The sequence below is a fragment of the Elgaria multicarinata genome, chromosome 19 (assembly GCF_023053635.1).
Source record: "Elgaria multicarinata webbii isolate HBS135686 ecotype San Diego chromosome 19, rElgMul1.1.pri, whole genome shotgun sequence".
NCBI lineage: Eukaryota > Metazoa > Chordata > Lepidosauria > Squamata > Anguidae > Elgaria > Elgaria multicarinata.
Window position 1 is genome coordinate 11,749,561 of NC_086189.1, and position 24,808 is coordinate 11,774,368.

Consider the following 24,808-nt stretch of genomic DNA (forward strand, 5'->3'; position numbering starts at 1 on the left):
CTAAATGAATTGCTTGACCTAGCCTTGTGATTGCTCTCAGCCCCATTCCTGGATTTTTTTCCTCATCTCTGTTGGAGATGGAGGGGTGAAGACACCTTGACTGTGGGCTGCCTCAAAATGGAGTCTGTACTGCTCACTCACAGGAGAGCTACTTCGTAACAACTGTATTTTATTCAGTTAAAAGTGAACGTTTGTTTTTTTGCTTCCTTTCCTTCCTCCCCCAACTCCCTCCCTCATACACCCCAAAAAACTCTTTCTTCCCCCACAAACAACCCAGCGGGGCCCAGAGCTTACCGCAACCAGCCAAGATGACCCAACTCCTTCTTGTGCTCGGAACTCACATGCTTGGAGCACCTGAGTCATGGTGACTCATCTGAGCCTGCCTGTGAAGGAGCAGTGAGTGGCACTCTGGAAAAGGCGGCACATTGATCCGTCTTTTTCTCTGCTGCTCTCGATCTGCTGAGGGGGTCTGAATTTCTCTGGCCAGCTGGACTGCGAATCCGGGATTTTTGTCCAACCAGCCAGAATATTTTGGAATTGGCTGGAATCCAGGACAATCTTGGTTTTCAGGGACATATCTCAACTCTATATATGCAACTTAAATTTATTAGGAGTCGGAGTTGGTACATTTTTACCGACTCCAGTAACCCAAGAATTGCTTCCGACTCCACGACTCCATAGCCCTGCTAGCCACACCGGTAATGAGAACTTGTGACTGATGAAACAGGGCGGCATGGGAGTATGTGTGTGTGAGAAGAAATCATTTTGATCAGTTTCCAGATTAAATAAGATCTTTACTTGGTCTTTTTTTCAAGCACCCTTAAGAGAAGGTTTCTACTTCAAGTTAAACAGGAGGATATACAGTGTACAATTGCTTAAATAGAACCTACTTCAAAACATTTTCACAAGACACTGTACTACTAGTCTGTGCAGTTAACCAAACTTCCTCCTTTGTCTATCAGCAAGGCAGGAGTTGGGGGGGCGTCACTTGCTAGAACGCTAGGTTCACACGTTTACAATTTAAGAGGTATGCAGAAGATAGCCTGACAAGATCTCAAACCCTTCCTGACTTCCAAATACTTCTTAGGGACAACGTGTCAATTTAATACTTATCGTACGTCTTCCAATACGAACCTCCCACTTTAAACTAAGCACATGATAATGCACTTTTGGAATACAGCGCTAGTAAATCTATCGATCTTTGGATGAGGTCCAAAATGCTACAAAAAGGAGACAGCGAAGAGAGATTATCTACAACTCTTGGAAATAAGTTAAGATCTTTTACAAAAGAAGGGGCACAGCTGAAGCCGGTTTTGTTTAATACTTCTAGAAGGCCGAAATGCTCCCCTAACCATTGATGCGGTAGTTTAAATGGATTTCTGGTTTGATGTCAAAGACCAAATTCAGCAGGCTGGTCAGCACTTCCTCCCTATTCTTCTGGAAGTTGCCCTGGAGCACGACCATCTTCTCCTGAGTCTCCTTTTCCACTTCGGTGGTGGAACTGCCGTGGGAACCCAGAGCCTGAGGGAATCAGAAAAAGAACACGTATTAAATAATGTGGGGGAAGCAAGATGTATGCTTATGGGAATCCTATGGGCATTTGTGTGTGTGTGGGGGGTGTAATTTAGTGCCTCAGTGCAACAGAGACTAGTGGAGTCCAGGGTGGAGAAAAATCAATGATTTTTTTAAAATTTAAATCATATTTTTTTAAATTTAAATTGGATTTTTTAATGAAATGCTTTTAGAGGAAAAATCTATCTAAAGACAGTTTTCTATTTAAGATACATTATAGTACAAAGGTTATTCAGAGGAGGGCAACCAGGATGATTGGGGTCTGGAAACAAAGCCCTATGAGGAGAGACTGAAAGAACTGGGCCTGTTTAGCCTGGAGAAGAGAAGATTGAGGGGAGACAGGATAGCACTCTTCAAATACTTCAAAGGTTGTCACTCAGAGGAGGGCCAGGATCTCTTCTCGATCCTCCCAGAGTGCAGGACACGGAATAACGGGCTCAAGTGACAGGAAGCCAGATCCCAGCTGGACATCAGGAAAAACTTCCTGACTGTTAGAGCAGTACAACAATGGAACCAGTTACCTAGGGAGGTGGTGGGCTCTCCCACATTAGAGGCCTTCAAGAGGCAGCTGGACAACCATCTGTCAGGGATGCTTTAAGGTGGATTCCTGCATTGAGCAGGGGGTTGGACTCGATGGCCTTATAGGCCCCTTCCAACTCTACTATTCTATGATTCTATGATCATGAAATAAGGATTAGTTTTTAATTATGTAGCATGAGGCTGTTTAAATGTTTTGGTAAATGAATTCCATTAATCCATTCACAATGTCATGCTCTTCATAGAATCATAGAATAGCAGAGTTGGAAGGGGCTTACAAGGCCATCGAGTCCAACCCCCTGCTCAGTGCAGGAATCCACCCTAAAGCATCCCTGACAGATGTCTCCCCTCAATCTTCTCTTCTCCAGGCTAAACATGCCCAGTTCTTTCAGTCTCTCTTCATAGGGCTTTGTTTCCAGACCCCTGATCATCCTGGTTGCCCTCCTCTGAACACGCTCCAGCTTGTCTGCATCCTTCTTGAATTGTGGAGCCCAGAATTGGACACAATACCGCTTCCAGAGGTTTCTGTAAAATTATTTTTCTCCTTCCAATAAAGTACAGCAGAAAAGTTGTCCAAATAGGAAAGATTAACCTATTAAACTGGAGATAGTTCACATCGCAATAATTTCATAATTATCTATGATTTTTTTTAATAGTATAACCAAATCAGTATTTTTTATATATATATATATAACTGTAAAACTAATCCGAAAAGTTGCTATTCTAAAAATGAAACCTTCATCTGGTTGTAAATATTAAGATGATACCAGCAAGAATGAGTCTTTGGTAACTCTGAATTGTGTAAAATATAGCGAGGAAAAGTGCACTTTTGGGGGTGGGGGAGAGAGTCACACGATTAAATCGAGTCTTTCTGAGTAGTGATTTAAATCTTGATTTAAATCAAATCCACCCTGGTGGAGTCTAATGCACCAATAGGCATCCCATGACTTTCCATCCCAATTATCCAAACACAACATCCAGGCGTTATAGATTCTGCAATAGCCCACTGAAGGAGGATCAGGCTGGTTTCCTCTGAGTTGTCCTTCTACAGGTAGACAAATAAGTTTTTATCCAGGCAGGACTTCGGACTTGTTGCTGAAGGGGTTATTAACTGATTTGGTGCTGTTGAATTCTTTTGCTGTTCCTTTTTAAGTTGCGTTTGTATCATATTTGTTTTCACGTTTTAATCAAGTCTCTGTATCAGTTGCTTATTACTGAAAGCTGCTTTGAGCGCTATTTTTGGTGGAATGTGTGATGTAACTTCGATAAGTATTTCTCTTGTGACTACAGACGTCAAGTCAGACCTGGGATATGTGTCAGCCTGCAATAGCATGAGGAAATCACCGACCCACTGGAAGCAGACCCATAACTTGTAGTGAAATCTTGCCTCACTCTGTTCTGTCCTCCAGTTGTTATTTCAGAACCATCTTGGCCTGGCTGGATAATCTGATGGGGAGCAGATTCAGGACAAATTCCAGTGATCTCTGAAGTTCGCAATTGCTAGGTGTAACAATGGCCGGCAGATTTAGAAAGCCATTAGACAAATTCATGGAAGGGAAGACGGTTTTGTCTGGTTCCGTGTTCACACGACACGCTAAACCACAGTGGTTAAGCGTTTTGAGCTAAATATTATGGCTCAATGTGTCGTGTGAACCATTGCTAACCATGAGTGGCTACATAACCACGGTTTAAAGACACTCACTAAACATTTGTGCAACAGGGCAGAACCATGGTGAAGCGTTTTGTCTGAACAGGCCTAATGTGTCCAACTCTGACATCTGTGTATGTTTGCTTGCAGCCTTCACTGCATCAGCTTCAAGGGGAAAGGAGTTCCACAATTTAACTGCAGTGACAGAAAAGGGCCTATCTCTTGCGCCAACTAATTGAGCCGCCATCCTGGATGCAGCATAGAGAAGTGGGGAGGAGGAGAGATTTAGCAAGTTGGTGACTGAACAAGTGGGAGAGGAAGGAAGGAAAACTGATAAGCTGGCATAACATTTTCACCAACCGCCACTTCCTTTGCTTTGAATTCTTTCTCCCTCTGCAGGCGATACTGCTCAATTTCAGCCTGGGCTTCTTCTTTCGCTTGCTTCAGCCGGCGGTTCTTCCCTTTTTCAAGAGAGAAGGAGAAGCAAGAGGGTTAATTTAAAAAAAAGAAAAGAATTGTGAACTGCCCAGAGAGAACGGAAATAAATAAGATATCAGACCAATTAAGCAGCTCATTTGGGATTAAACTATAAGATGATTGAGCAGGGCTACAACAGCCTTTAAAGAAATCAGGGAATGCTGTTGACCACATTGCTAGTGAGGTCTTGTTTATCTGAACCTTAGAAGCACTCAGGGCATTCTAAGAACATAAGAAGAGCTCTGCTGGATCAGAGCAAGAGTCCATCTAGTCCAGCACTCTGTTCACACAGTGGCCAACCAGCCATCGGCCAGGGATGAACAAGCAGGACATGGTGCAACAGCACCCTCCCACCCATGTTCCCCAGCAACTGGTGCACACAGGCTTATTGCCTTGAATACTGGAGATAGCACACAACCATCAGGGCTAGTAGCCATGGATAGCCTTTGCCTCCAGGAATTTATCCAACCCCCTTTTAAAGCCATCCAAACTCACTACATCTTGTGGTAGTGAGTTCCATAATTTTCACACACAATGGCTGGTAACCAAAAGTGATAATTGGGCCTCTGCTTGAAGACCACCAGCAAAGGAGAACCCACCATCTCCTGAGGCACTCTGCCCCATTGTTCAAATAGCTCTTACTATTAGGAAGTTCTTCCTAGTGTTTAACCGAGATCTTCTTCCCTCTAGTTTCTACCCACCAGTTCTAATCCTGCCCTCTAGAGCAACACGGTACAAATCTGTGCCATTTTCTGCATAACAGCCTTTCAGATACCTGAACACCGCTCTCGTGTCTCGAAGGGGCAATCAAAATCCCCTTCGTCTTCTCTTCTCTTGGCTAAACACACCTAGCTTGTTGAACCGTTCCTCATACGATTTGGTTTCTACACCCATCTCCATCCCAGTTGTCCTTCAGTGGACATGCTCCACTTTGAAAGACTGTATTCTCCCTTATGGGCCTGCCTGTGCTTTGAGATCTTCTGGAGAAGCCCTTCTTTCAGTCCCACCACCTTCACAGATGTGCTTGGTGGGAACACGGGAGAGGGCCTTCTCAGTGGCTGCTCTAGTGCTTTGGAACTCTCTTCCCGGGGAAGCTGGACCGGCTCCCTCCTTGATAAGCTTTCGGAAGCAGGCAAAAACTTGCTTGTTCCGATAGGCCTTTGGAGAATAATCTGGTCCTCCATCTATGTTAAAGACTTATAATTTTGATGTGTATTTCAAACGTTTATGGGTCTTTTTCATTTCTTCTCCTAGGTTTTACAATGTATGTTTTAAACTTTGTAAGACCACCTTGAAAAAGGCAGAATACAAATAAATATACTACTACTACTACTACTAATAATAATAATAATAATAATAATAATAATAATTAAAAAAAATCAATGCCTTTCTTAAAAACGCAGCACCCAGACCAGGACAGCAGTATTGTTTATGGTATGTCGAATATACGGAAATCTTTAATAAAAACATTTATAAAAATCTGAAAGGTGCCACAAAACTGTTTGGTTTTTGCTGCAAACCTATGCAGACTTCCCTTCGAATAAGCACCACTAGAGAGACTAGAGCTTACTTTCAAACAAACATGTGAAGGATCAAGCTGAAAGACAACTGCCCTTTTGCACACCAATCAAAACAATACTAATTATTTACACACCATGTTAAACAGCTTCTCATACATGGCCTCAGGGATCCTCACAACAACCTTGTAATGTAGCTTAGTATTGCCATCTGCATATTGCAAGAGAGAGAGAGAGGGAGGCACGCTTGTCTAAGACTACCTAAGGTGCAATCCCGTGCACTTTTAGACAGAAAAAAGTTCTACAACACTCAGCATCCCTCCAGGCTTGTGTGTGAGTGACACAAGCCCAAGGTCACCCAGGGCAGTTGAAAGCCTGAGCAGGGATCTGAACAGTACTAGTCCAATATATTCCAGTATTAGGCAAGAGATGATGGGAATCCAAAACATCTTGAGGGCATCAGGTCACCTTACCTAGAACTGTAATGTAATAACACCTTTACTGTTTGTACAGATGCTATTATAACTTTCTCATGCTTTAGACCCTGGTTTTATAGAAATCTGATATATTATGGTTTTGATGCAATAGGCTTTTAGCAGGAGAGGAACTGTTGCGAACCGCCCAGAGAGCTTCCGCTATTGAGAGGTTTAGAAATGCAATAAATAAATAAAGTAAGCGGCAACCCTTCCACCATGCCAACATCCTGCTGAACTTTGCAACTAAGAATCTAGTGCCTGACTTTGCTTTACTTTTCCTCCTCCCTCCCCATCCCCTTTCCTTTTGTGTCATTTTCTTTTCCAGATTGTAAGCCTGTGGGCAGGGGACTTATTTTTGTAAGCTGCCATGAAAGCCTTTTTTTTTTTTTAAGCTCAAGGGCAGGATACAAATGCTGTAAATGCCTTCTCCCATACAATCCGCCCTGCTCACTCAGGTCCTCTGGGGAGAACTTACTCCAGTCAGCTAAAACTAGGCTGACGACTGTTACCAAGATGACCTTTTCTTCTGCCGCCCCCAGACTGTGGAACGGCCTGCCAGGAGGAGATTGGTAAAATTCTCTCTCTGAATTTAAGACAGATTTGAAGACTAGCCTTTTCCGGCAGGCCTACCCAGATGAATGTGAAATCAAGAATTTTTAAGATATGGTAAGATTCTTGTACTAATATTGTTCTCCACCTCTCCGTTTGGTTCGAGGCGGGTAAGAAATTATTAGAACATCAGAAGTGCCCTGCTGGATCAGACCAAGGCTCCATCTAGCCCAGCACTCTGTTCACACAGTGGACAACCAGCTGTCAGACAGGGATGAACAAGGACTTGAATGCAACAGCACCCTCCGACCCATGTTCCCCAGCAACTGCTGCACACAGGCTTACTGCCTCAAATACTGGAGATAGCACACAACCATCAGGGCTAGTAGCCATTGATAGCCTTTGCCTCCAGGGTCTTATTATTTATTTAGAATATTTATATACCCCTCCCCATGGAAAAAATGTGGAGCGGTGTACAAGCTGAAATGAAAATAAGAACAGAATAAAACAGTTAAAACAAAAATTAAAAGAAGCAAAAACAGATTCAAGGTTGCATATTAAGGAATTACTTTTGCAACCGCCTTTTAAAGGCATCTAGATTGGTAGCCATCACTACTTCTTGTGGTAGTGAGTTCCATAATTCAACTATGCGCTGTGTGAAGAAGTACTTCCTTTTATTTGTCCTGAATCAGTTTCATATAATTATTATATCATAAAATCAGTTTCATATGATAATGATGAATGAATGAAATCGCTCTGGAGGGCAAGCAGGGGTGGGGGAGTTAAAACAAAGCTGCAGGCCACTGGGGAACATGGGAGTTGTAGTCAGCAGGACAGCCATCTGTCAGGGATGCTTTAGGGTGGGTTCCTGCCTTGAGCAGGGGGTTGGACTCGATGGCCTTAGAGGCCCCTTCCAACTCTACTATTCTATGATTCTATGATTCTTCAGACGTTCTGCCAGAGGAAGGGAGGTGAATAATCACTAGGGAGTCTGCATTCAAGAGGCAGCTGGACAACCATCTGTCAGGAATGCTTTAAGGCGGATTCCTGCATTGAGCAGGGGGTTGGACTCGATGGCCTTGTAGGCCCCTTCCAACTCTGCTATTCTATGATTCTATGATCTGGGCATGTTTAGCCTGGTGAAGAGAAGATTGAGGGGAGACATGATAACACTCTTCAAATACTTAAAAGGTTGTCACACAAAGGAGGGCCAGGATCTCTTCTTGATCCTCCCAGAGTGCAGGACACGGAATAACGGGCTCAAGTTACAGGAAGCCAGATTCCAGCTGGACATCAGGAAAAACTTCCTGGCTGTTACAGCAGTACGACAATGGAACCAATTACCTAGGGAGGTTGTGGGCTCTCCCACACTAGAGTCATTCAAGAGGCAGCTGGGCAACCATCTGTCAGGGATGCTTTAGGGTGGATTCCTGCATTGAGCAGGGGGTTGGACTAGATGGCCTTAGCGGCCCCTTCCAACTCTACTATTCTATGATTCTTCAGAAGTCTTGCCATAGGAAGTGAGTTGAATAACCACTAGAGAGTCTGCATTCAAGAGGCAGCTGGACAACCCTCTGTCAGGGATGCTTGAAGGTGGATTCCTGCATTGAGCAGGGGGTTGGACTAGATGGCCTTAGCGGCCCCTTCCAACTCTACTATTCTATGATTCTTCAGAAGTCCTGCCAGAGGAAGTGAGTTGAATAACCACTAGAGAGTCTGCATTCAAGAGGCAGCTGGACAACCCTCTGTCAGGGATGCTTGAAGGTGGATTCCTGCATTGAGCAGGGGGTTGGACTAGATGGCCTTAGCGGCCCCTTCCAACTCTACTATTCTATGATTCTTCAGAAGTCCTGCCAGAGGAAGTGAGTTGAATAACCACTAGAGAGTCTGCATTCAAGAGGCAGCTGGACAACCCTCTGTCAGGGATGCTTGAAGGTGGATTCCTGCATTGAGCAGGGGGTTGGACTAGATGGCCTTAGCGGCCCCTTCCAACTCTACTATTCTATGATTCTTCAGAAGTCCTGCCAGAGGAAGTGAGTTGAATAACCACTAGAGAGTCTGCATTCAAGAGGCAGCTGGACAACCCTCTGTCAGGGATGCTTGAAGGTGGATTCCTGCATTGAGCAGGGGGTTGGACTAGATGGCCTTGTGGGCCCCTTTTGGGATTCTAGTCCAGCGCCCATGTGGGGGCCTGTCAGGCTGGGCTGGGCTGGGCCTGCCTCCCTCCCTGCCTGCCTGCCTGCCTCCCACCCCGCCCGGCCACTCACTCTTGCGGGCCTCGGCGACCTTCTCGGCGGCCCTCTTCTCGGCCTGCAGCAGCTGCTGGATGCCCTGCGACTGGCTGGCCATGGCGACGTGGCTGGGCCTTGGGCCTTCGGCGGTCGCGGCGCCCCCCTGCAGCTCCTGCCGGCTCCTCTCCGGCTCTGCCCGACTCGCTTCTGACCCGCCGGGCTCTGTCTTCGCCACCGAGGGTAGCCGTCAGCTGACCCAGGTCACGTGAACGCCGGAAGGCGAGCCAGAGATGAGCTGGCGCCGGAAAAGCGGGGGGCCTAATTAACAGTCGCACCGGCAGCACTTCCGGTGCGCACCGGAAACGCCTCCGCGGCATGCCGCTCTAGACCTCTTCTCCATGGTGGGGGGGAAAACCAAAAAAAGAGGACAAGGAAATTCAGAAAGTGACGCGCGTTCTAAGGGGAGCTTTTAAACATGTGAAAAACACTTTTGTTGTTGTCGTTGTTTCGTTTTTAAACCGTGGGTCTGTGGAACGGGATACGACGTTGTAGGCCGGAAGTGCCTCTAGGAGTGCCAGGAGCGCCTTTATGGTTTTTACCGCACCGCGTTTCCGGCTTGGTCACGTGCCCCGTCTCGGCTGCTTTTTCTTCTCTCTCTCTCTCTCTCGTAGCCTGCGGCTCTCACTGCGCAGACTCGAGTTTCTGCTCTCGCGCGCCTCCTCCCGTCTTTGGCGCGAACTGCACCGCGCCGCTGAGTTTGGCTTTTCCTGCCTTTGCTTGAACGCCCAGAAGGTAACTCCTAACTGTGCAACAAAGTATATTATTATTATTATTATTATTATTATTATTATTATTATTATTATTTTATATTATTATTATTATTTGTATAAATATATACAAATTTTACAAAGTTTAACATTTTACAAAGTTTAAAACATACATGGGGGGGAACATAAATATCAAATGTTGATTCAGATTTGGACAAAACTCTTGCTCATATATGATCTATTAATTATAGCATCTGCAATTTTACCCAAATAATGTGTTCAGGATTTAGTTCATATTGCTGTTATTATTACATTTATATACCGCCCCATTAGCCGAAGCTCTCTGGGCGGTTTACAGAGATTAAAAACAATTTACAGAGATTAAAAACAATGGACATTTAAGAAAACAGATATGCAAAATTTAAAACTCCTAAAAACATAAAACGGACAATATACAAAATTTGAAAACGTAAAACAGGTGATATACAAAGACAATATCCTTTTAAACGGAAATTGTTCTGGAGTCACTGAGAAAGGTCAACATATGCTGTTAAATGCCTGGGGAAAGAGAAAAGTCTTGACCTGGCGCCGAAAAGATAACAATGTTGGCTCCAGGCGAGCCTCAACGGGGAGATCGTTCCATAATTGAGGGGCCACCACTGAAAAGGCCCTCTCCCTTGTTGCCATCCTCCTAGCTTCCCTTGGAGTAGGCACTCGGAGGAGGACCTTAGATGTTGAGCTCAGTGAACAGGTAGGTTCATGTCGGGAGAAGCGTTCCATCAGGTGTCGTGGCCCCAAGCCATGTAAGGCTCTACACGTTAAAACCAGCACCTTGAATCGGGCTTGGAAACATACAGGCAGCCAATGCAAGCGGGCGAGAATCACAACCTGTTTGTTCACTTGGGAGATCGTTCCACAATTGGGGGGCCACCACGGAGAAGGCCCTCTCCCTTGTTGTTGTCCTCTGAGCTTCCCTCAGAGTAGGCACCCAGAGGAGGGCCTTGGATGTTGAGCGTAGTGTACGAGTAGGTTCATATCGGGAGAAGCACCATCAGGCATTGTGGCCCCAAGCCGTGTAAGGCTCTACAGGTTAAAACCAGCACCTTGAATTGGGCTAGGAAACATACAGGCAGCCAATGCAAGCAGGTGTCAAGTTTCTGTGCCAAGCTTTCTCCTCTTCTAGTTATTGTATGCCTTCATGTGTAGATATTATTATCTAAAAACAAGGGGTATGCATTTTCCCCTTCAGAATTATTTGTGTATGCAAAAAAACTTGATTAATTAATTGATGACTTAAATAATTCCTCCAGGTGACTCCTCTGAGGAAGGCTCAGAACATGGCAATAAGGGAGAGCGCCTTCTCAGTGGTGGCCACCCAATTCTGGAATGATCTCCCCATCTAAGCCCGCCTGGTGTCAGCACTGTTATCTTTTCAACACCAGGATATAAGCTCTTTCTCTCAGGCCTTAGCTAGACCTAAGGTTTATCCCAGGCAAATGGAGGGACCGCCCCTGCCTGCTCTCGGGATCCCCTGTGTATCATTTTAGATGCACAGGGATGACCCCGGGACAATCCCAGGATACAGGCCTGGTCTAGCCATGGCTTCAGACATTTCGCAGCATATGACGAGATTCTAAAGAGGTCTTCGTGTTGACTGTTTAAAATTGTTTAGGTCTGTATGTGTCTGCGTGTGTGCTGTTTGTTTAGATGTTTGTATGTTAATGGTTTTATAACCTATTTTACTAGTTTTTAATCTTTGTAAACTGCCCAGAGAGCTTAGGCTATTGGGCGGTATAAAAATTGAATGAATTAGGGGTTAATCGTTTCGTTAATGCTGCTTTCCAAATGAATCCACCCACCCTAACACCTCTGGAACTGGGATTCCCAGAAATGTGAAAGCTTGAATTTCTGCCTGACAAGCAGCACAGGTGTTCATCCATATAATAATCTGAAAGGACAAGTAGGTGCACCCTAAAGCTGCTATGCTTCCTTGCAGCGACTAGATCGTTAAGACCGACACCCACTTTTTATGGCATGAGGAGAGACCCAAAAACGTGTATTCCAATAAAACTTAAAAGCTGCTCTGCTTGATTTTGTAAAGTACAATCCAGCAATGTCAAAAACAACCTGGAGGGAGAAACGCTTCAAGTAGTGCACAGAAGAACCACTTTAAAGAGTACAACTATGGGCTGAAGGTCATGATTCTGCTGAAATTTAAAAACGACAGATGAAGCTGAACGGCTAACCTGAGTCACCACAACTCGTGGTCTACAACACCCTGGTGCCTAATGCTAGATTGATTTGCAGCTGCAAGGTGTGCTAACAGCTTGTTACAAATGACCCTATTTAAACACACGCGGCACACCGTGATCCTTTTCCTAATCAGATTTCAGGGGATTTTGCATGTGACCGAACTGAAGAAGTAAACGATTCTGTCCGTCGTTTCCTCGTCTTTCCACCCTTCTGGGGTCTTGTGTGGAGAAGAAACTTGATGTGCCTACTTTGGGAACGCACACAATTCCCTGGAGGAGAGAGGTTTATGCACAAAATACTGGAAGCCTAGAAAACAGGCTGTGCAACCCATTCAGGCATCCACTCCATCCCGAAGGCTCTGAAAAGCATGCTTTGAAAAGGGATTTGTGAATGGAAAACAAGGCCTGCCAAGTTGTTTTGGCACCCCGAGGCAGAAAATCCCACAACAGCCTCTCCTTTACTGACAATAAAAATACAATCGTATGTTAAATGGCTGACGAAATGCTTTCAGCTCTTTCATGACTCCGAAAACCAGCTGCCTGAGGTGGCTACTTCATTCTGCCTGCTCTTATGTAGCCAGTCCTGATGAAAAGGACTTGTTGTTGTTCCCTGCCTTGATCAAAATGGAGAGGCGGGTAAGAATTATTATTATTATTATTATTATTATTAATAATATTATTATTAAAGGGTAATGGTTTTCTGAGAACAGAGAAACGGTGAGCAGCGTTATGAAAGGTATACAGACCTGTCTGGAGGTTGTAAATGGGTTTCCATGGGGCATTGGCAACCAGGATGATCAGGGGTCTGGAAACAAAGCCCTATGAAGAGAGACTGAAAGAACTGGGCATGTTTAGCCTGGAGAAGAGAAGATTAAGGGGAGACATGACAGCACCCTTCAAATACTGAAAAGGTTGTCACACAGAGGAGGACCAGGATCTCTTCTCGATCCTCCCAGAGTGCAGGACACGGAATAACGGGCTCAAGTTAAAGGAAGCCAGATTCCAGCTGGACATCAGGAAAAACTTCCTGACTGTTCGAGCAGCATGACAATGGAACCAGTTACCCAGGGAAGTGGTGGGCTCTCCCACGTTAGAGGCATTCAAGAGGCAGGTGGACAGCCATCTGTCAGGTATGCTTTAAGGTGGATTCCTGCATTGAGCAGGGGTTGGACTCGATGGCCTTGTAGGCCCCTTCCAACTCTGCTATTCTATGATTCTATGAAGGTCGCATAAAATCAGAGTCAGAGATCCAGTTGGATCAGAAACAGAGGAGTATTTCTTTATGTGTCGCCTGTCTGTGGGACAATATTCAAAGCAAATTACAATCAAGCCAGGGACATTCAATGCACAACCCTAGGCATGTTTAGACAGAAATAATTCAACTACTGGATTGAAGTGATGTCTCCATTGACTGGTTGTGTCAAAGTCATGTACTTCAACCACAGAGTGCAGTCATATACTTAACTTTCCACACGTAAGGAACATTTCTATATCTGCCGTCTTCCATAACCATCAGTATTTCCAGAACTCAACTTTTTTAAAAAGGCATTTAAATAGCATCATTAAAGGATTTGGTAGAACCACCCTGGGTATTTAATCAGATGCTTCTGGTTTCCTGGCTCTTTCTCTCCTGAATGAAAAGATACATCTATTTAACAGTTTTTGTGATTATTTGTGGTTGGAGGATGTTCACCCCAGCTTTTGTCGCCTTATCCCCCTGAAAACACATGACACAGACACATCTTGCTGACCTACACAGGTAGGGTGGCATCTTACACGATGTCCCAGTTCACGTGACACGGTCGGGTAACCCACTATTAGCTACAGTGTGTGCTGGGCACGTGTGGTTGCTGTTTTGAATACGCAACCTGCGATCAGGGGCTGTAGTATGTTATGGGAACCCAGCCATCGTGGGTTAATCGAGGGAGAAACAACCCATTAACCCTCGATTAGTAACTGGGGTATGTGTGGGTTTTTCAAACTTTGATTCACCATGGCCGTGTTTGCACAACATGCCACATCCCCACCCACCCCGATCGGAGGTTGCATATTCAAAACAGCAGCTGCACACACTCCGCACGCACTGTGGCTAGTCACGGGTTAATTAACCTACAATAAGCCACCATGTTGTGTAGGGTGACCCTATGGAAAAGAGGACAGGGCTCCTGTATCTTTAACAGTTGAATTGAAAAGGGAATTTCTGCAGGTGTTATTTGTATACATGGAGCACCTGGTGAAATTCCCTCTTCATCACAGCAGTTAAAGCTGCCCTCTTTTAAATCTGGTCACTCTAGTATAGAGTTGGATAAATTCCTGAGGAGAAGGTGATAGCTAGCCCTGATGGTTGTGTGCTACCTCCAGTATTCGAGGCATTAAGCCTGTGTGCCCCAGTTGCTGGGGAACATGGGTGGGAGGGTGCTGTTGCACCACATCCTGCTTGTGGGTCCCTGGTGGACAGCTGGTTGGCCACTGTGTGAACCGAGTGCTGGTCTAGATGGACCCTTGGTCTGATCTAGCATGGCTCCAATGTTCTTATAGAACCCTGTGTATGCTATCGTAACTTTATTTATTTATTTATTTATTTATTTTATTACATTTATATACCGCCCCACAGTCGAAGCTCTCTGGGCGGTTTACAACAATTAAAAATAGTAAACATTAAAAGTATACAAAAAGTAAAAAAAAACATAAAAAACAGTATAAGAACAACAGTATCCATTTAAAAACAACAATTCTGGGGTCCATTAAAAACAAACTTAACGTTGTTAAATGCTGTCAAAATGCCTGGGAGAAGAGAAAAGTCTTGACCTGGCGCCGAAAAGATAACAATGTTGGCGCCAGGTGAGCCTCATCGGGGAGATCATTCCACAGTCGGGGGGCCACCACTGAAAAGGCCCTCTCCCTTGTTGCCATCCTCCGAGCTTCCCTCGGAGTAGACACTCGGAGGAGGACCTTAGATGTTGAGCGCAGTGTGCGGGTAGGTTCATGTCGGGAGAGGCGTTCCCTCAGGTATTGTGGTCCCAAGCCATGTAGGGCTTTATAGGTTAAAACCAGCACCTTGAATTGGGCTCAGAAACATATAGGCAGCCAATGCAAGCGGGCCAGAATTGGTGTTATATGCTCAAACCTCCCTGTTCCAGCTATTAACCTGGTGGCCGTATTCTGCACAAGCTGCAGCTTCCAGGCCGTCTTCAAAGGCTGCCCCATGTAGAGGGCATTGCAGTAATCTAATTTGGAAGTTACCAAAGTATGGACAACTGAAGCTAATTTATCCCTGTCCAGATAGGGGCGTAGCTGGGCCACCAACCGGAGTTGGAAAGCACTCCATGCCACCAAGGGCTTATGGAGGAAAGTAGATTACCAATGTAATAAATAAATTCTTTTTCTTTCTCCCAAATTTCCCCCTTGGTTTTTAATTTCCATACTGATATTCTCACACACACACACACTTTTTTGCATCCTCCTTTTCTCCTGTCCGGCCTTCCCAGCGGTGTTGATTGTTCATTCGTTCAATAATTTACACAAATGATGCAATAAAATATTAATTTTTAACCAGGGACAGGGAGGTCAGGTAAGAGTGTGGTTGAAGAGGGGCAAGGTGGCAGAAGGAAATGGTAGCAAGGAGGCCGTTACGTTAGTGTAAGGAACGTGATGGCAAGTCTGGGAACGAGGACAGGAAGGTTGATGTGGAGCAAACAAAACAGCACAGAGAAAGACAGACGTGAATATACAGAATCACATGCAGTGTAGAGAAAGAGAGAGGATTTGTTAGCGTGCACAGCGCTTACAGAGCCTAGATTTCCAGTATGATAAGGAAAGATCTGGAGCTTGGAGAAAGAATTGCTTCTGAATAAACAAATAGAAGGAAGGAGACCTTCTTTTGTTTTATTTACTTATTAAAACTTGTTGGACTTCTTTCCAGCCGGTGTTCGCAAATCATTGGGCAAATGAAAAAACACAGTTAAAGAAAAGAACGATTAAATCTGTCCAGTCAGAGAAAGAATATCAGCATCATAAACTAACAGAACTAACAGGAGTCAGCACCCCAAGGAATGAAAGAACAAGAACATTGTCACCTGTCTGTGTAAGGCTTGAGTAAGGGAGTCAAATGAACAACCCGTGGAAGGACATTCCGCTTTTCTAGGGCTACCACCAAAAAGGCCCTGATTACTGTGGATGTCAATCTAACATCCAAATAGGATGGTATTTGAGGCAAAGGCTCAATGGCTACTAGCCCTGATGGTTGTGTGCTACCTCCAGTATTCGAGGCAATAAGCCTGTGTGCACCAGTTGCTGGGGAACATGGGTGGGAGGGTGCTGTTGCACCATGTCCTGCTTTGTTGGTCCCTGGTCGACAGTCGGTTGGCCACTGTGGCCGTAGCTAGACCTAAGGTTTATGCCAGGATCATCCCGGGTTCGCCCCTGCCTGAGCGCTGGATGCCCTGTGTGGCACTTAGATGAACAGGTTTGACCCCAGGACAATCCTGGGATAAACCTTAGGTCTTGCTACGGCCTGTGTGAACAGAGTGCTGGACTAGATGGACCCTCGGTCTGATGCAGCAGGGTTCTTCTGATGCTCAAAGCCTTACTAACTGATCACAATCTTCAGGAAGCCTCATCCACAGGGAAGATGTTCTTGGGACACCCAGAAGTCTGGCCGTGTAAGGCTTTAAAGGTCAAAAACACCACCTTGGGTAACCAACGTATGACTGTCCCCATCCAAGGCAGTGGCGTTCCGTTCCAACTGGACCATCTTCATGGACAGCCTCGCTCAGAGCATCTTCCAGCCTGAACTTTAATTAAATACCTGGCCAAAGTAGGAGCAAAACACCTCTTGGGAGGAGAATTCCAATTTGTTTACCTTTAATGCACAAGCATCAGTGATTAAATTCCACCCCCTTTCTGATGTCCAAATTTATCCCCGCCACCGCAATACAAACGCACCCCAAACGCACAACGCCGGGCATTGCTACTTGCGCGCGGTAAATTGGAACTTCCGAAAATCAATCCTTGGCCCCGTCCACCTCATCCATCAGTGCCCAGAGTTCCCCTAACCACAAACTTTGGGGGCTGTCAAAACCTGTTTTTCATTGTGGAGGGAGCCCCAAGGCTGTCCAGACTGAAATATTAAAGAGCTGCTAATACGGAAAAGCTGCAAACCCGAGAACTAATTGAGTTTAGAGGTGGGGAGCGGAGGCACGGCACGCTGGAGCTCCCTGTAATGAAATTGCGTTTCTGTAGATTTCTGGAATTAATAGCTCGGATTAACCTGAAATAACCATGGCAACACGCTAATCGGCGAGAACAATAAATCAAGCTTCCCACACAGTCACAGGTGGTTCAAGGGTTTGGGGGGGCCTTGGAAGAGTGTTTCCGTACACGGTGTACCGGAGTATAAACACCTCGGGCACGAAGCAGCCATGTTGGAGAAAGCCAGCCACACGCAGGCTAGATGCCTCATTTTGGTTAGGAAATAATGGGAACAGGAAAAATCCTGCCCTTTTAAAGAGTCCCAGTTTCTTGTCATCATTCAGTATCCATCTATCAGCAATCCTAGAGAAAGCTATCATCCCACACTGTAAGCAGCAGCAGAGCAAAGATATATGAGGCACCAGTAACTAGCTAGGAGGTGCTGTGTGTGTGTGTGTGTGTGAGAGAGAGAGAGAAGTGCTACCTCCAGTATTCGAGGCAGTAAGCCTGTGTGCACCAATTGCTGGGGAACATGGGTGGGAGGGTGCTGTTGCACCATGTCCTGCTTCTTCATCCCTGGCCGATAGCTGGTGGGCCACTGTGTGGACAGAGTGCTGGACTAGATGGACCCTTGGTCTGATCCAGTATCAAGGCTCTTCTTACGTTCTTATCCAGAGGAAGGCCAGGATCTCTTCTCAATCCTCCCAGAGTGCAGGACACAGAATAATGGGCTCAAGTTACAGGAAGCCAGATTCCGGCTGGACATCAGGAAAAACTTCCTGTTAGAGCAGTACGACAATGGAACCATTGGCCTAGGGAGGCGGTGGGCTCTCCCACACGAGAGGCCTTCAAGAGGCAGCTGGACAACCATCTGTCAGGGATGCTTTAGGGTGGATTCCTGCATTGAGCAGGGGGTTGGACTCGATGGCCTTATAGACCCCTTCCAACTCTACTATTCTATGATTCTTAGTCGTCAGTATGTGAGAATCTTTAATTCTTCTTTGGGGTCTCTGTGCATCACACATACGGGCTTTGGGCCTGTACAGAGACTCGATTCAGAATCTTCCAAAGCTGAGAAACTTTTGGCAGGAACCTTTCTCCATCACAACAGTTAAAGCTGCAGGAGCTATACTAGAGATACAAAAGAGGGCAGGGCTCCTGCATCTTTAACTGTTGTGATGAAGAGGGAATTTCACAGGGTGCTGCCTGCATACAAACGACACCTGCTGAAATTCCCTCTTCAATACAACTGTGAAAAGTACAGGAGCCCTGTCTTCCTTTCCATACGGTCACCCTACGCACACAAAAAACCCCACAGGACTGTTAAACGAGATCATGCATTTAATGCAAAGTGTAGTTTAGCCCTGAAGTAGGAGCGATCACAGCCATATTAACTGTCTGTCACATCAAACGTAGTTCAAAGAAGTGTGACGTTCCATCCTCCTGATATAATGTGTAATATCTGCGATCTAATCTCCAAATGCCTTGTTTTTAGACTTAAAAGCAGTCATGAGGGGGTAGGGATATTGGGACCTTCCTCTGCAACTAAAAAATGGTTTTGGGGGTGCTTTCCTGAGGCTCTGGAAATCTCAAAATAATATGGGTGGAATGACTAGGGGGACGGTTCCCCCAATTTTGATAGAGTCATAGAATAGTAGAGTTGGAAGGGGTCTATAAGGCCATCAAGTCCAACCTCCTGCTCAATGCAGGAATCCACCCTAAAGCATCCCTGACAGAGGGTTGTCCAGCTGCCTCTTGAATGCCTCTAGGATGGGAGAGCCCACCACCTCCCTAGGTAACTGGTTCCATTGTCGTACTGCTCTAACAGTCAGGGAGTTTTTCCTGCTGTCCAGCCGGAATCTGGCTTCCTGTCACTTGAGCCCGTCATTCCGTGTCCTGCACTCTGGGAGGATCGAGAAGAGATCCTGGCCCTCCTCTGTGTGACAACCTTTTAAGTATTTGAAGAGTGCGATCATGTCTCCCCTCAATCTTCTCTTCTCCAGGCTAAACAGGCCCAGTTCCTTCAGTCTCTCCTCATAGGGCTTTGTTTCCAGGCCCCTGATCCTCTGAACATGCTCCAGCTTGTCTGCATCCTTCTTGAATTGTGGAGCCAGAACTGGATGCAATTTTAACCAAATCATGCCCCCCATATCCTTTTAAAACAAGTGATGAAGGGAAGGCCATCAGGAAGGCTACTAGTTCCCCTTTGTCTCCCTGCCCCCCCCCCTAATTTGAACAATATGTGAGTGAAGGAGAGGTGGAATAAATAAATCGTTCACACACACACTTCTCTCTCTCATTAGCCTGCTCTGAGTGAGTCGGCCGCAGAAAAGACTTAATCACAACTTATTCATCTCTCCCCACGGGCTCTTCGTCCGCTGACTCATTATGGGGGAGATGAATTGTCGTCTAGCGCACTGGTGAGTTCTCCAGTGCATCTAATAGCAACGTAGAAAGGGATATTCCAGTGCAGCAACTCCCCCTGTTTGGATTTCCCCCCCCCCCGAGATGACCTCTGGATTTTCAGAAAGAACGAGAAAAGAGCCTGTCGACCAAAGGCTGTTTGTAATTTATTTATTTATTTATTACATTTCTACACTGCCCAATAGCCGGAGCTCTCTGGGCGGTTCACAAATCTTTTCCTGAAAGGCTCTCACATCTTTTCCTGAAAGTAAGTTATTGACACAGCCAATGCACGTGCCCCAAAATACCAGCATTGAAATGGCCTGCCCCGGTGAAGGACAACAATTTCAGCATGGTATGGAAACCACAAAAACGCATCGTTCGTACCTCCTCATCCTTGTTTTATAGGCCAAGGAGAATTAGATAACCTTCCACAGACAAAAAAGGGGGTAATTTTGTGTAGAGATGGCACCAAGGATAGGCATAGAATCATAGAATAGTAGAGTTGGAAGGGGCCTCTAAGGCCATCAAGTCCAACCCCCTGCTCAATGCAGGAATCCACCTTAAAGCATCCCTGACCGATGGCTGTCCAGCTGCCTCTTGAATGCCTCCACAGTGTGGGAGAGCCCACCATCTCCCTAGGTCACTGGTTCCGTTGTCGTACTTCTCTAACAGTCAGGATGTTTTTCCTGATGTCCAGCCGGAATCTAGCTTCCTGTCACTTGAGCCCGTTATTCCGTGTCCTGCACTCTGGGATGACCGAGAAGAGATCCAGGCCCTCCTCTGTGTGACAACCTTTCAAGTATTTGAAGAGTGAAGGGGACCCTTCTCTCGAAGATGCTTATTTTGGACATCGAGGGGTGATCTTGGTCCCCATAGGGGAATATTTCATCCTGTGATCCTCTGAATGGGTACGGTCCTTTAGACCTTTTGAGAAGAAGGCCTCAGCCTTCCACTTCTCTAGAAACGAAGCAGCCGGCAACTTAACGAGCATCCTTTTCAAGACGACGTGACAGCCGTGTAATTGATCTTTAAACATTTCATTTCCCCCGAATATCTCTTCGGCTTGATTAAGGCGCAATCCCTTTTAACAGTGGCTGGCCTGACTCGCGAAATGAAAAGTGAAGCCGCTGTCCCTGCATCCCTGGCTTGGAAATACACTTGGGGGAAATCGGTCTTGACAGCAGTGCCAAGAGGGGTTAAATGGATTCTTTTGCAGCCTCTCCTCCTTGGAAAGAAACCTTGTCTTCCCTCTAGCCGTGACTCTGCTTTGCCAGTGATCAAATACGAATGAGCTGATTCCCCTCTGGAAATGTTTCTGCAAAAGGCCAAGGACATTGAGACGAAAGCGGGCAGCGATCAATTTCACTGCATCTGAAAATCGGCTGTGCTCCATTTTGACCTAAGAGGGGAGCGAAAGGCACGGCCAGAAGTCAATGGGTTGAGGCTGATGAGTTTGGAGGTCTCAGCAAAGCACACTTAGGTTGGAGCTTAGGAAAGGCTGGGTAACGGAGTAGGGAGCGAATGTCGTAAATCACCGACGTGACGGAGATAAGAAGGCGAGAAATGTCAATAAACAGTCCGCAGTTGAAAGCCGAAGCGTCTCTCCGAAACCGGGTCAATAATACTGAAATCAGGAAAGTGTCAAGGCGAAGTCAAAGTCTGGTCCAAGGTCAGGTTAGGTCCAGGTAAGGTTCAGGCACTGGTAGGCAAAGAAAAACAACAATTGCGTCCAGTACCGCTCAGAGGCCCTTGCTTGTCTTAAATAGGGATGGTGGTGATTAGGGACTGCAGTCAGCTGCATTTGCCTGCAGCTGGCTTCTGCCTGTTGCTGGAGAAAAGCCACTCCTCAGACGCTCCCAGGCTCAGCTGACCCTCCTTCCTGCTCTATCTCAAGCTGAGGCACAACAGTGAGTTGCCCAGGGGGAGTCAATAGCCAAGCAGCCCACAGCTCAGAGGCGGAAAATCAGAGCTATTTGTATCTGGCGAGGGCTTAGGACACCCTTCCCCAGTCTGGTGTCTTCCAAATGGTTTGGACTACAACTCCCATCAGCCCCAGCTGGCATAGACAATGGTCAGGAATGCTGGGTGTTCTAGTCCAAAACTTCTGCAGGTTGGGGGAAAGCTGGGTTAGGAAGATGGCATTCCATAGTGAAAGGCCATGGAAAGCAGCTGTGGACTTTGCGTCAATGGGGCGAAATGGTCCCAATGAACCACTGTTAAGAACCACTGGAAGCTAGAACTGGGAGCCCTCAGCTCTGTGCGTGGCTGCCCCATGTGATGAACAACATGAACTGCAATTTGGAGCATCTTCCTCAGGGTATTCTCAGGGTGACTCTTCATTAAGGAAAAACTCCACACCCATACCAGGGGTTTCTTCTTCTGGCGTCTTTCCGAGTTTACTACGGGCTCCTTTAAATGTTGGTTTTGAATTGAAAAAAACTTCCTTTCTTGGTAATGCTTTTAAGTTCAATGAAACACTGCCATCAAGTGGTGGAATTATAGGACTACACCAGTTTTACACACTGGGGGAATCTCGCGATTATTTTAAATGCTGAATAACTTCAGCGGGGGTTAAAAGTGTGATTACTGGGGAAAAGCACGGGAGACGTCCTGGAAGTTGATCGCATCATGTAAAGGACCCACGAACTTCCATGAGTGGCTGATTATGAACGTGGAATAAATTGCTCATGTAGAGAAGCTTTATTCTCAGGCTCTGGAATGACCCTGCTCACTCTGGCCACCCATGTGGCCCTCTCAAACTGGAAAGAGCTGTAAAACACTTTCAATTTGGGCTTGGCCTTTGCCTGTGCAAAAGCAGTCTTCCCAAGTCTGATGTGTTTGTGTTTACCTCTTGGTTCTGCATCCTGGCTTTGTCCCTCAATTCCACCTCCTGGGCTTTGCCCCTTGGCTCTGACTCCATGCCACAACGTCTGGTTCCTGATTCCTGACTCTTGGCTCCTTTCTGACAGTTGTCTACTGCTCAGCCTTGGCACTTGGCTACGCTAGGAGGCAGATTGCCACGTTGGGCGCCAGCCCAAGCTTCTCCACCAGCGTCCTTTCATGCCGCACCTTGTCCTCCGTTTCTCCTGTTCAACATTGTAACATCCTTCCACTCGCTGGGTAAAGGGATAGCATGGGCGGGCGTCTCATCAAAGAGGGGAGTTGACAACATCTCAGCAGCTCTCAGAACCACAGAGGAGCACTGAAAGAGAAAGGAACATCTGGCAACGTTTCAGCCGCATGTCCAAATCCAGAGCGGCTGGCAGAGCAGGGACCCTGAGCACTCTGTATCCAAAGCCATCCAGCACCAGCTCTCATTTCAAGTCTTGACGCGTTCAGGGAAGATGTCACTGCATATGTAAACAAGCTCCCCAGAACCAGCTGGAGCCTGGCTGACACTTTAGTCTTTTATTTATACGGCTGCCTTCTGGTCCCACTGGAAGCAAACAATGAATTTCTCTCCCTTTCTTTCCAGAGCGGCAAACAGGAAAAACTTCCTCGGCTTAATGATCTCTCGCAACAAGGAATCTCCAGCCGAGCTGATCTTTCGGTTCGCCAAGCCTGCGGCTAATGGAGCGCCTGGCAGAGAACACAACCTGCGCTCCTGCTAATGCCCGGCTTCTGAAGCTGTGAAGTTATTTTAAAGGGCTCGATTTACATTCCGTCAGTGCCTTCTTCAATCCGCCTCCCCCGATGAAAATGAGTTGCAATTAAGCCTTCCACATCTGGACTGAGGCCAGTTTCGACAACGGCAACTCGATAATTTCTTGCGTTCCCGCAAGTCAGTGGAAGGCAACTTCAAAAGATGGTCGACAGGCCTTATTGACTGGTGGTAGAGAAAAGTGAGATATTGTGGCCCAGCTTACGTTAGATGGGATCCTTGCCATAGCACCTGGGGGTGATAGCCCTTCTTCCATATTGGTGGCTCCCCCAGAAGTCCTGTTAGGCTGGTCTGGTGGTGGACAGCAGGCGCAGCTACAAAAGCCTTCCAAGAGTGATCAATATTAAAAAGATCAATAGTAAGACACTCTCTGAGCTGATCCAAATGGGTGATTTGTTGCACACTCACTATTGATCACTCACAGACGTTTGCAGGTCCTTTTATTTCATAGAATCATAGAATAGTAGAGTTGGAAGGAGACTATAGCACATCGAGTCCAACCCCCTGCTCAATGCAGGAATCCACCTTAAAGCATACCTAACAGCTGCCTCTTGAAGGCATCTAGGTTGGGATAGCCCACAACCTCCCTAGGTAACTGATTCCATTGTCGTACTGCTCTAACAGTCAGGAAGTTTTTCCTGATGTCCAATCGGAATCTGGCTTCCTGTAACTTGAGCCCGTTATTCCATGTCCTGCACTCTGGGATGATCGAGAAGAGATCCTGGCCCTCCTCTGAGTGACAACCTTTGAAGTATTTGAAGAGTGCTATCCTGTCTCCCCTCAATCTTCTCTTCTCCAGGCTAAACATGCCCAGCTGTTTCAGTCTCTCTTCATAGGGCTTTGTTTCCAGACCCCTGATCATCCTGGTTGCCCTCCTCTGAACACGCTCCAGCTTGTCTGCTTCCTTCTTGAATTGTGGAGCCCAGAACTGGACGCAATACTCAAGATGAGGCCTAACCAGGCCCGAATAGAGGGGAACCAGTACCTCACTCAATTTGGAAGCTATATTTCGATTAATGTAACCCAAAATAGCATTTGCCTTTCTTGCAGCCATATCGCACTGTTGGCTCCTATTCAGCTTGTGATCTACAAGAATTTCAAGATCTTTCTCACTTGTAGTATTGCTGAGCCAAGTATCCCCCATCTTGTTCATTTGGGTTTTTTTTTCCTCGGTGTAGAACTTGGCATTTATCCCTATTCAATTTCATCCTGTTGTTTTCAGCCCAGCACTCCAGCCTATCAAGATCACTTTGAAGTTTGTTTCTGTCTCCCAGGGTATTCGCTATCCCACCCAATTTGGTGTCATCTGCAAACTTGATAAGCGTTCCCTGCATCTCCTCATCCAAAACATTAATAATTGATGGCCCTGGTTCTAGAAAGATCTGCTCCTCAAATAAGTTCAGCCGCGTTTACTGCCTGGATGGGTAGTTCCAGCCTTGGAGAAGAGAAGCTGTGCAAACGCAAGTGTGCTCCTTGTATTGCTTTGTGCTATCATTGTGATGGGGACTGGTTTTGATATGGTGTT

The 24,808-nt window shown here is 46.2% G+C and overlaps 1 protein-coding gene across 3 annotated transcripts in view; it reads right to left on the bottom strand.

Moving 5' to 3' along the window:
- Positions 1-773: 773 nt before the first annotated feature.
- ATP6V1G1 (ATPase H+ transporting V1 subunit G1) overlaps positions 774-24,808 on the bottom strand; it is a 210,713-nt gene continuing 186,678 nt past the window's right edge. For 2 of the 3 annotated variants that reach the window (XM_063144789.1, XM_063144788.1), the window contains exons 2-4: positions 9,044-9,129; positions 4,118-4,218; positions 774-1,521 (exon numbers count right to left, since the gene is read on the bottom strand). In XM_063144789.1, coding sequence (XP_063000859.1) covers positions 1,348-1,521; positions 4,118-4,218; positions 9,044-9,125 — 357 coding nt within the window. In that variant the 5' untranslated portion in view covers positions 9,126-9,129 and the 3' untranslated portion in view covers positions 774-1,347. Of the gene's footprint in view, positions 1,522-4,117; positions 4,219-9,043; positions 9,222-24,808 lie in introns of those variants that run through there. The other variant, XM_063144787.1, reaches the window with a different exon arrangement.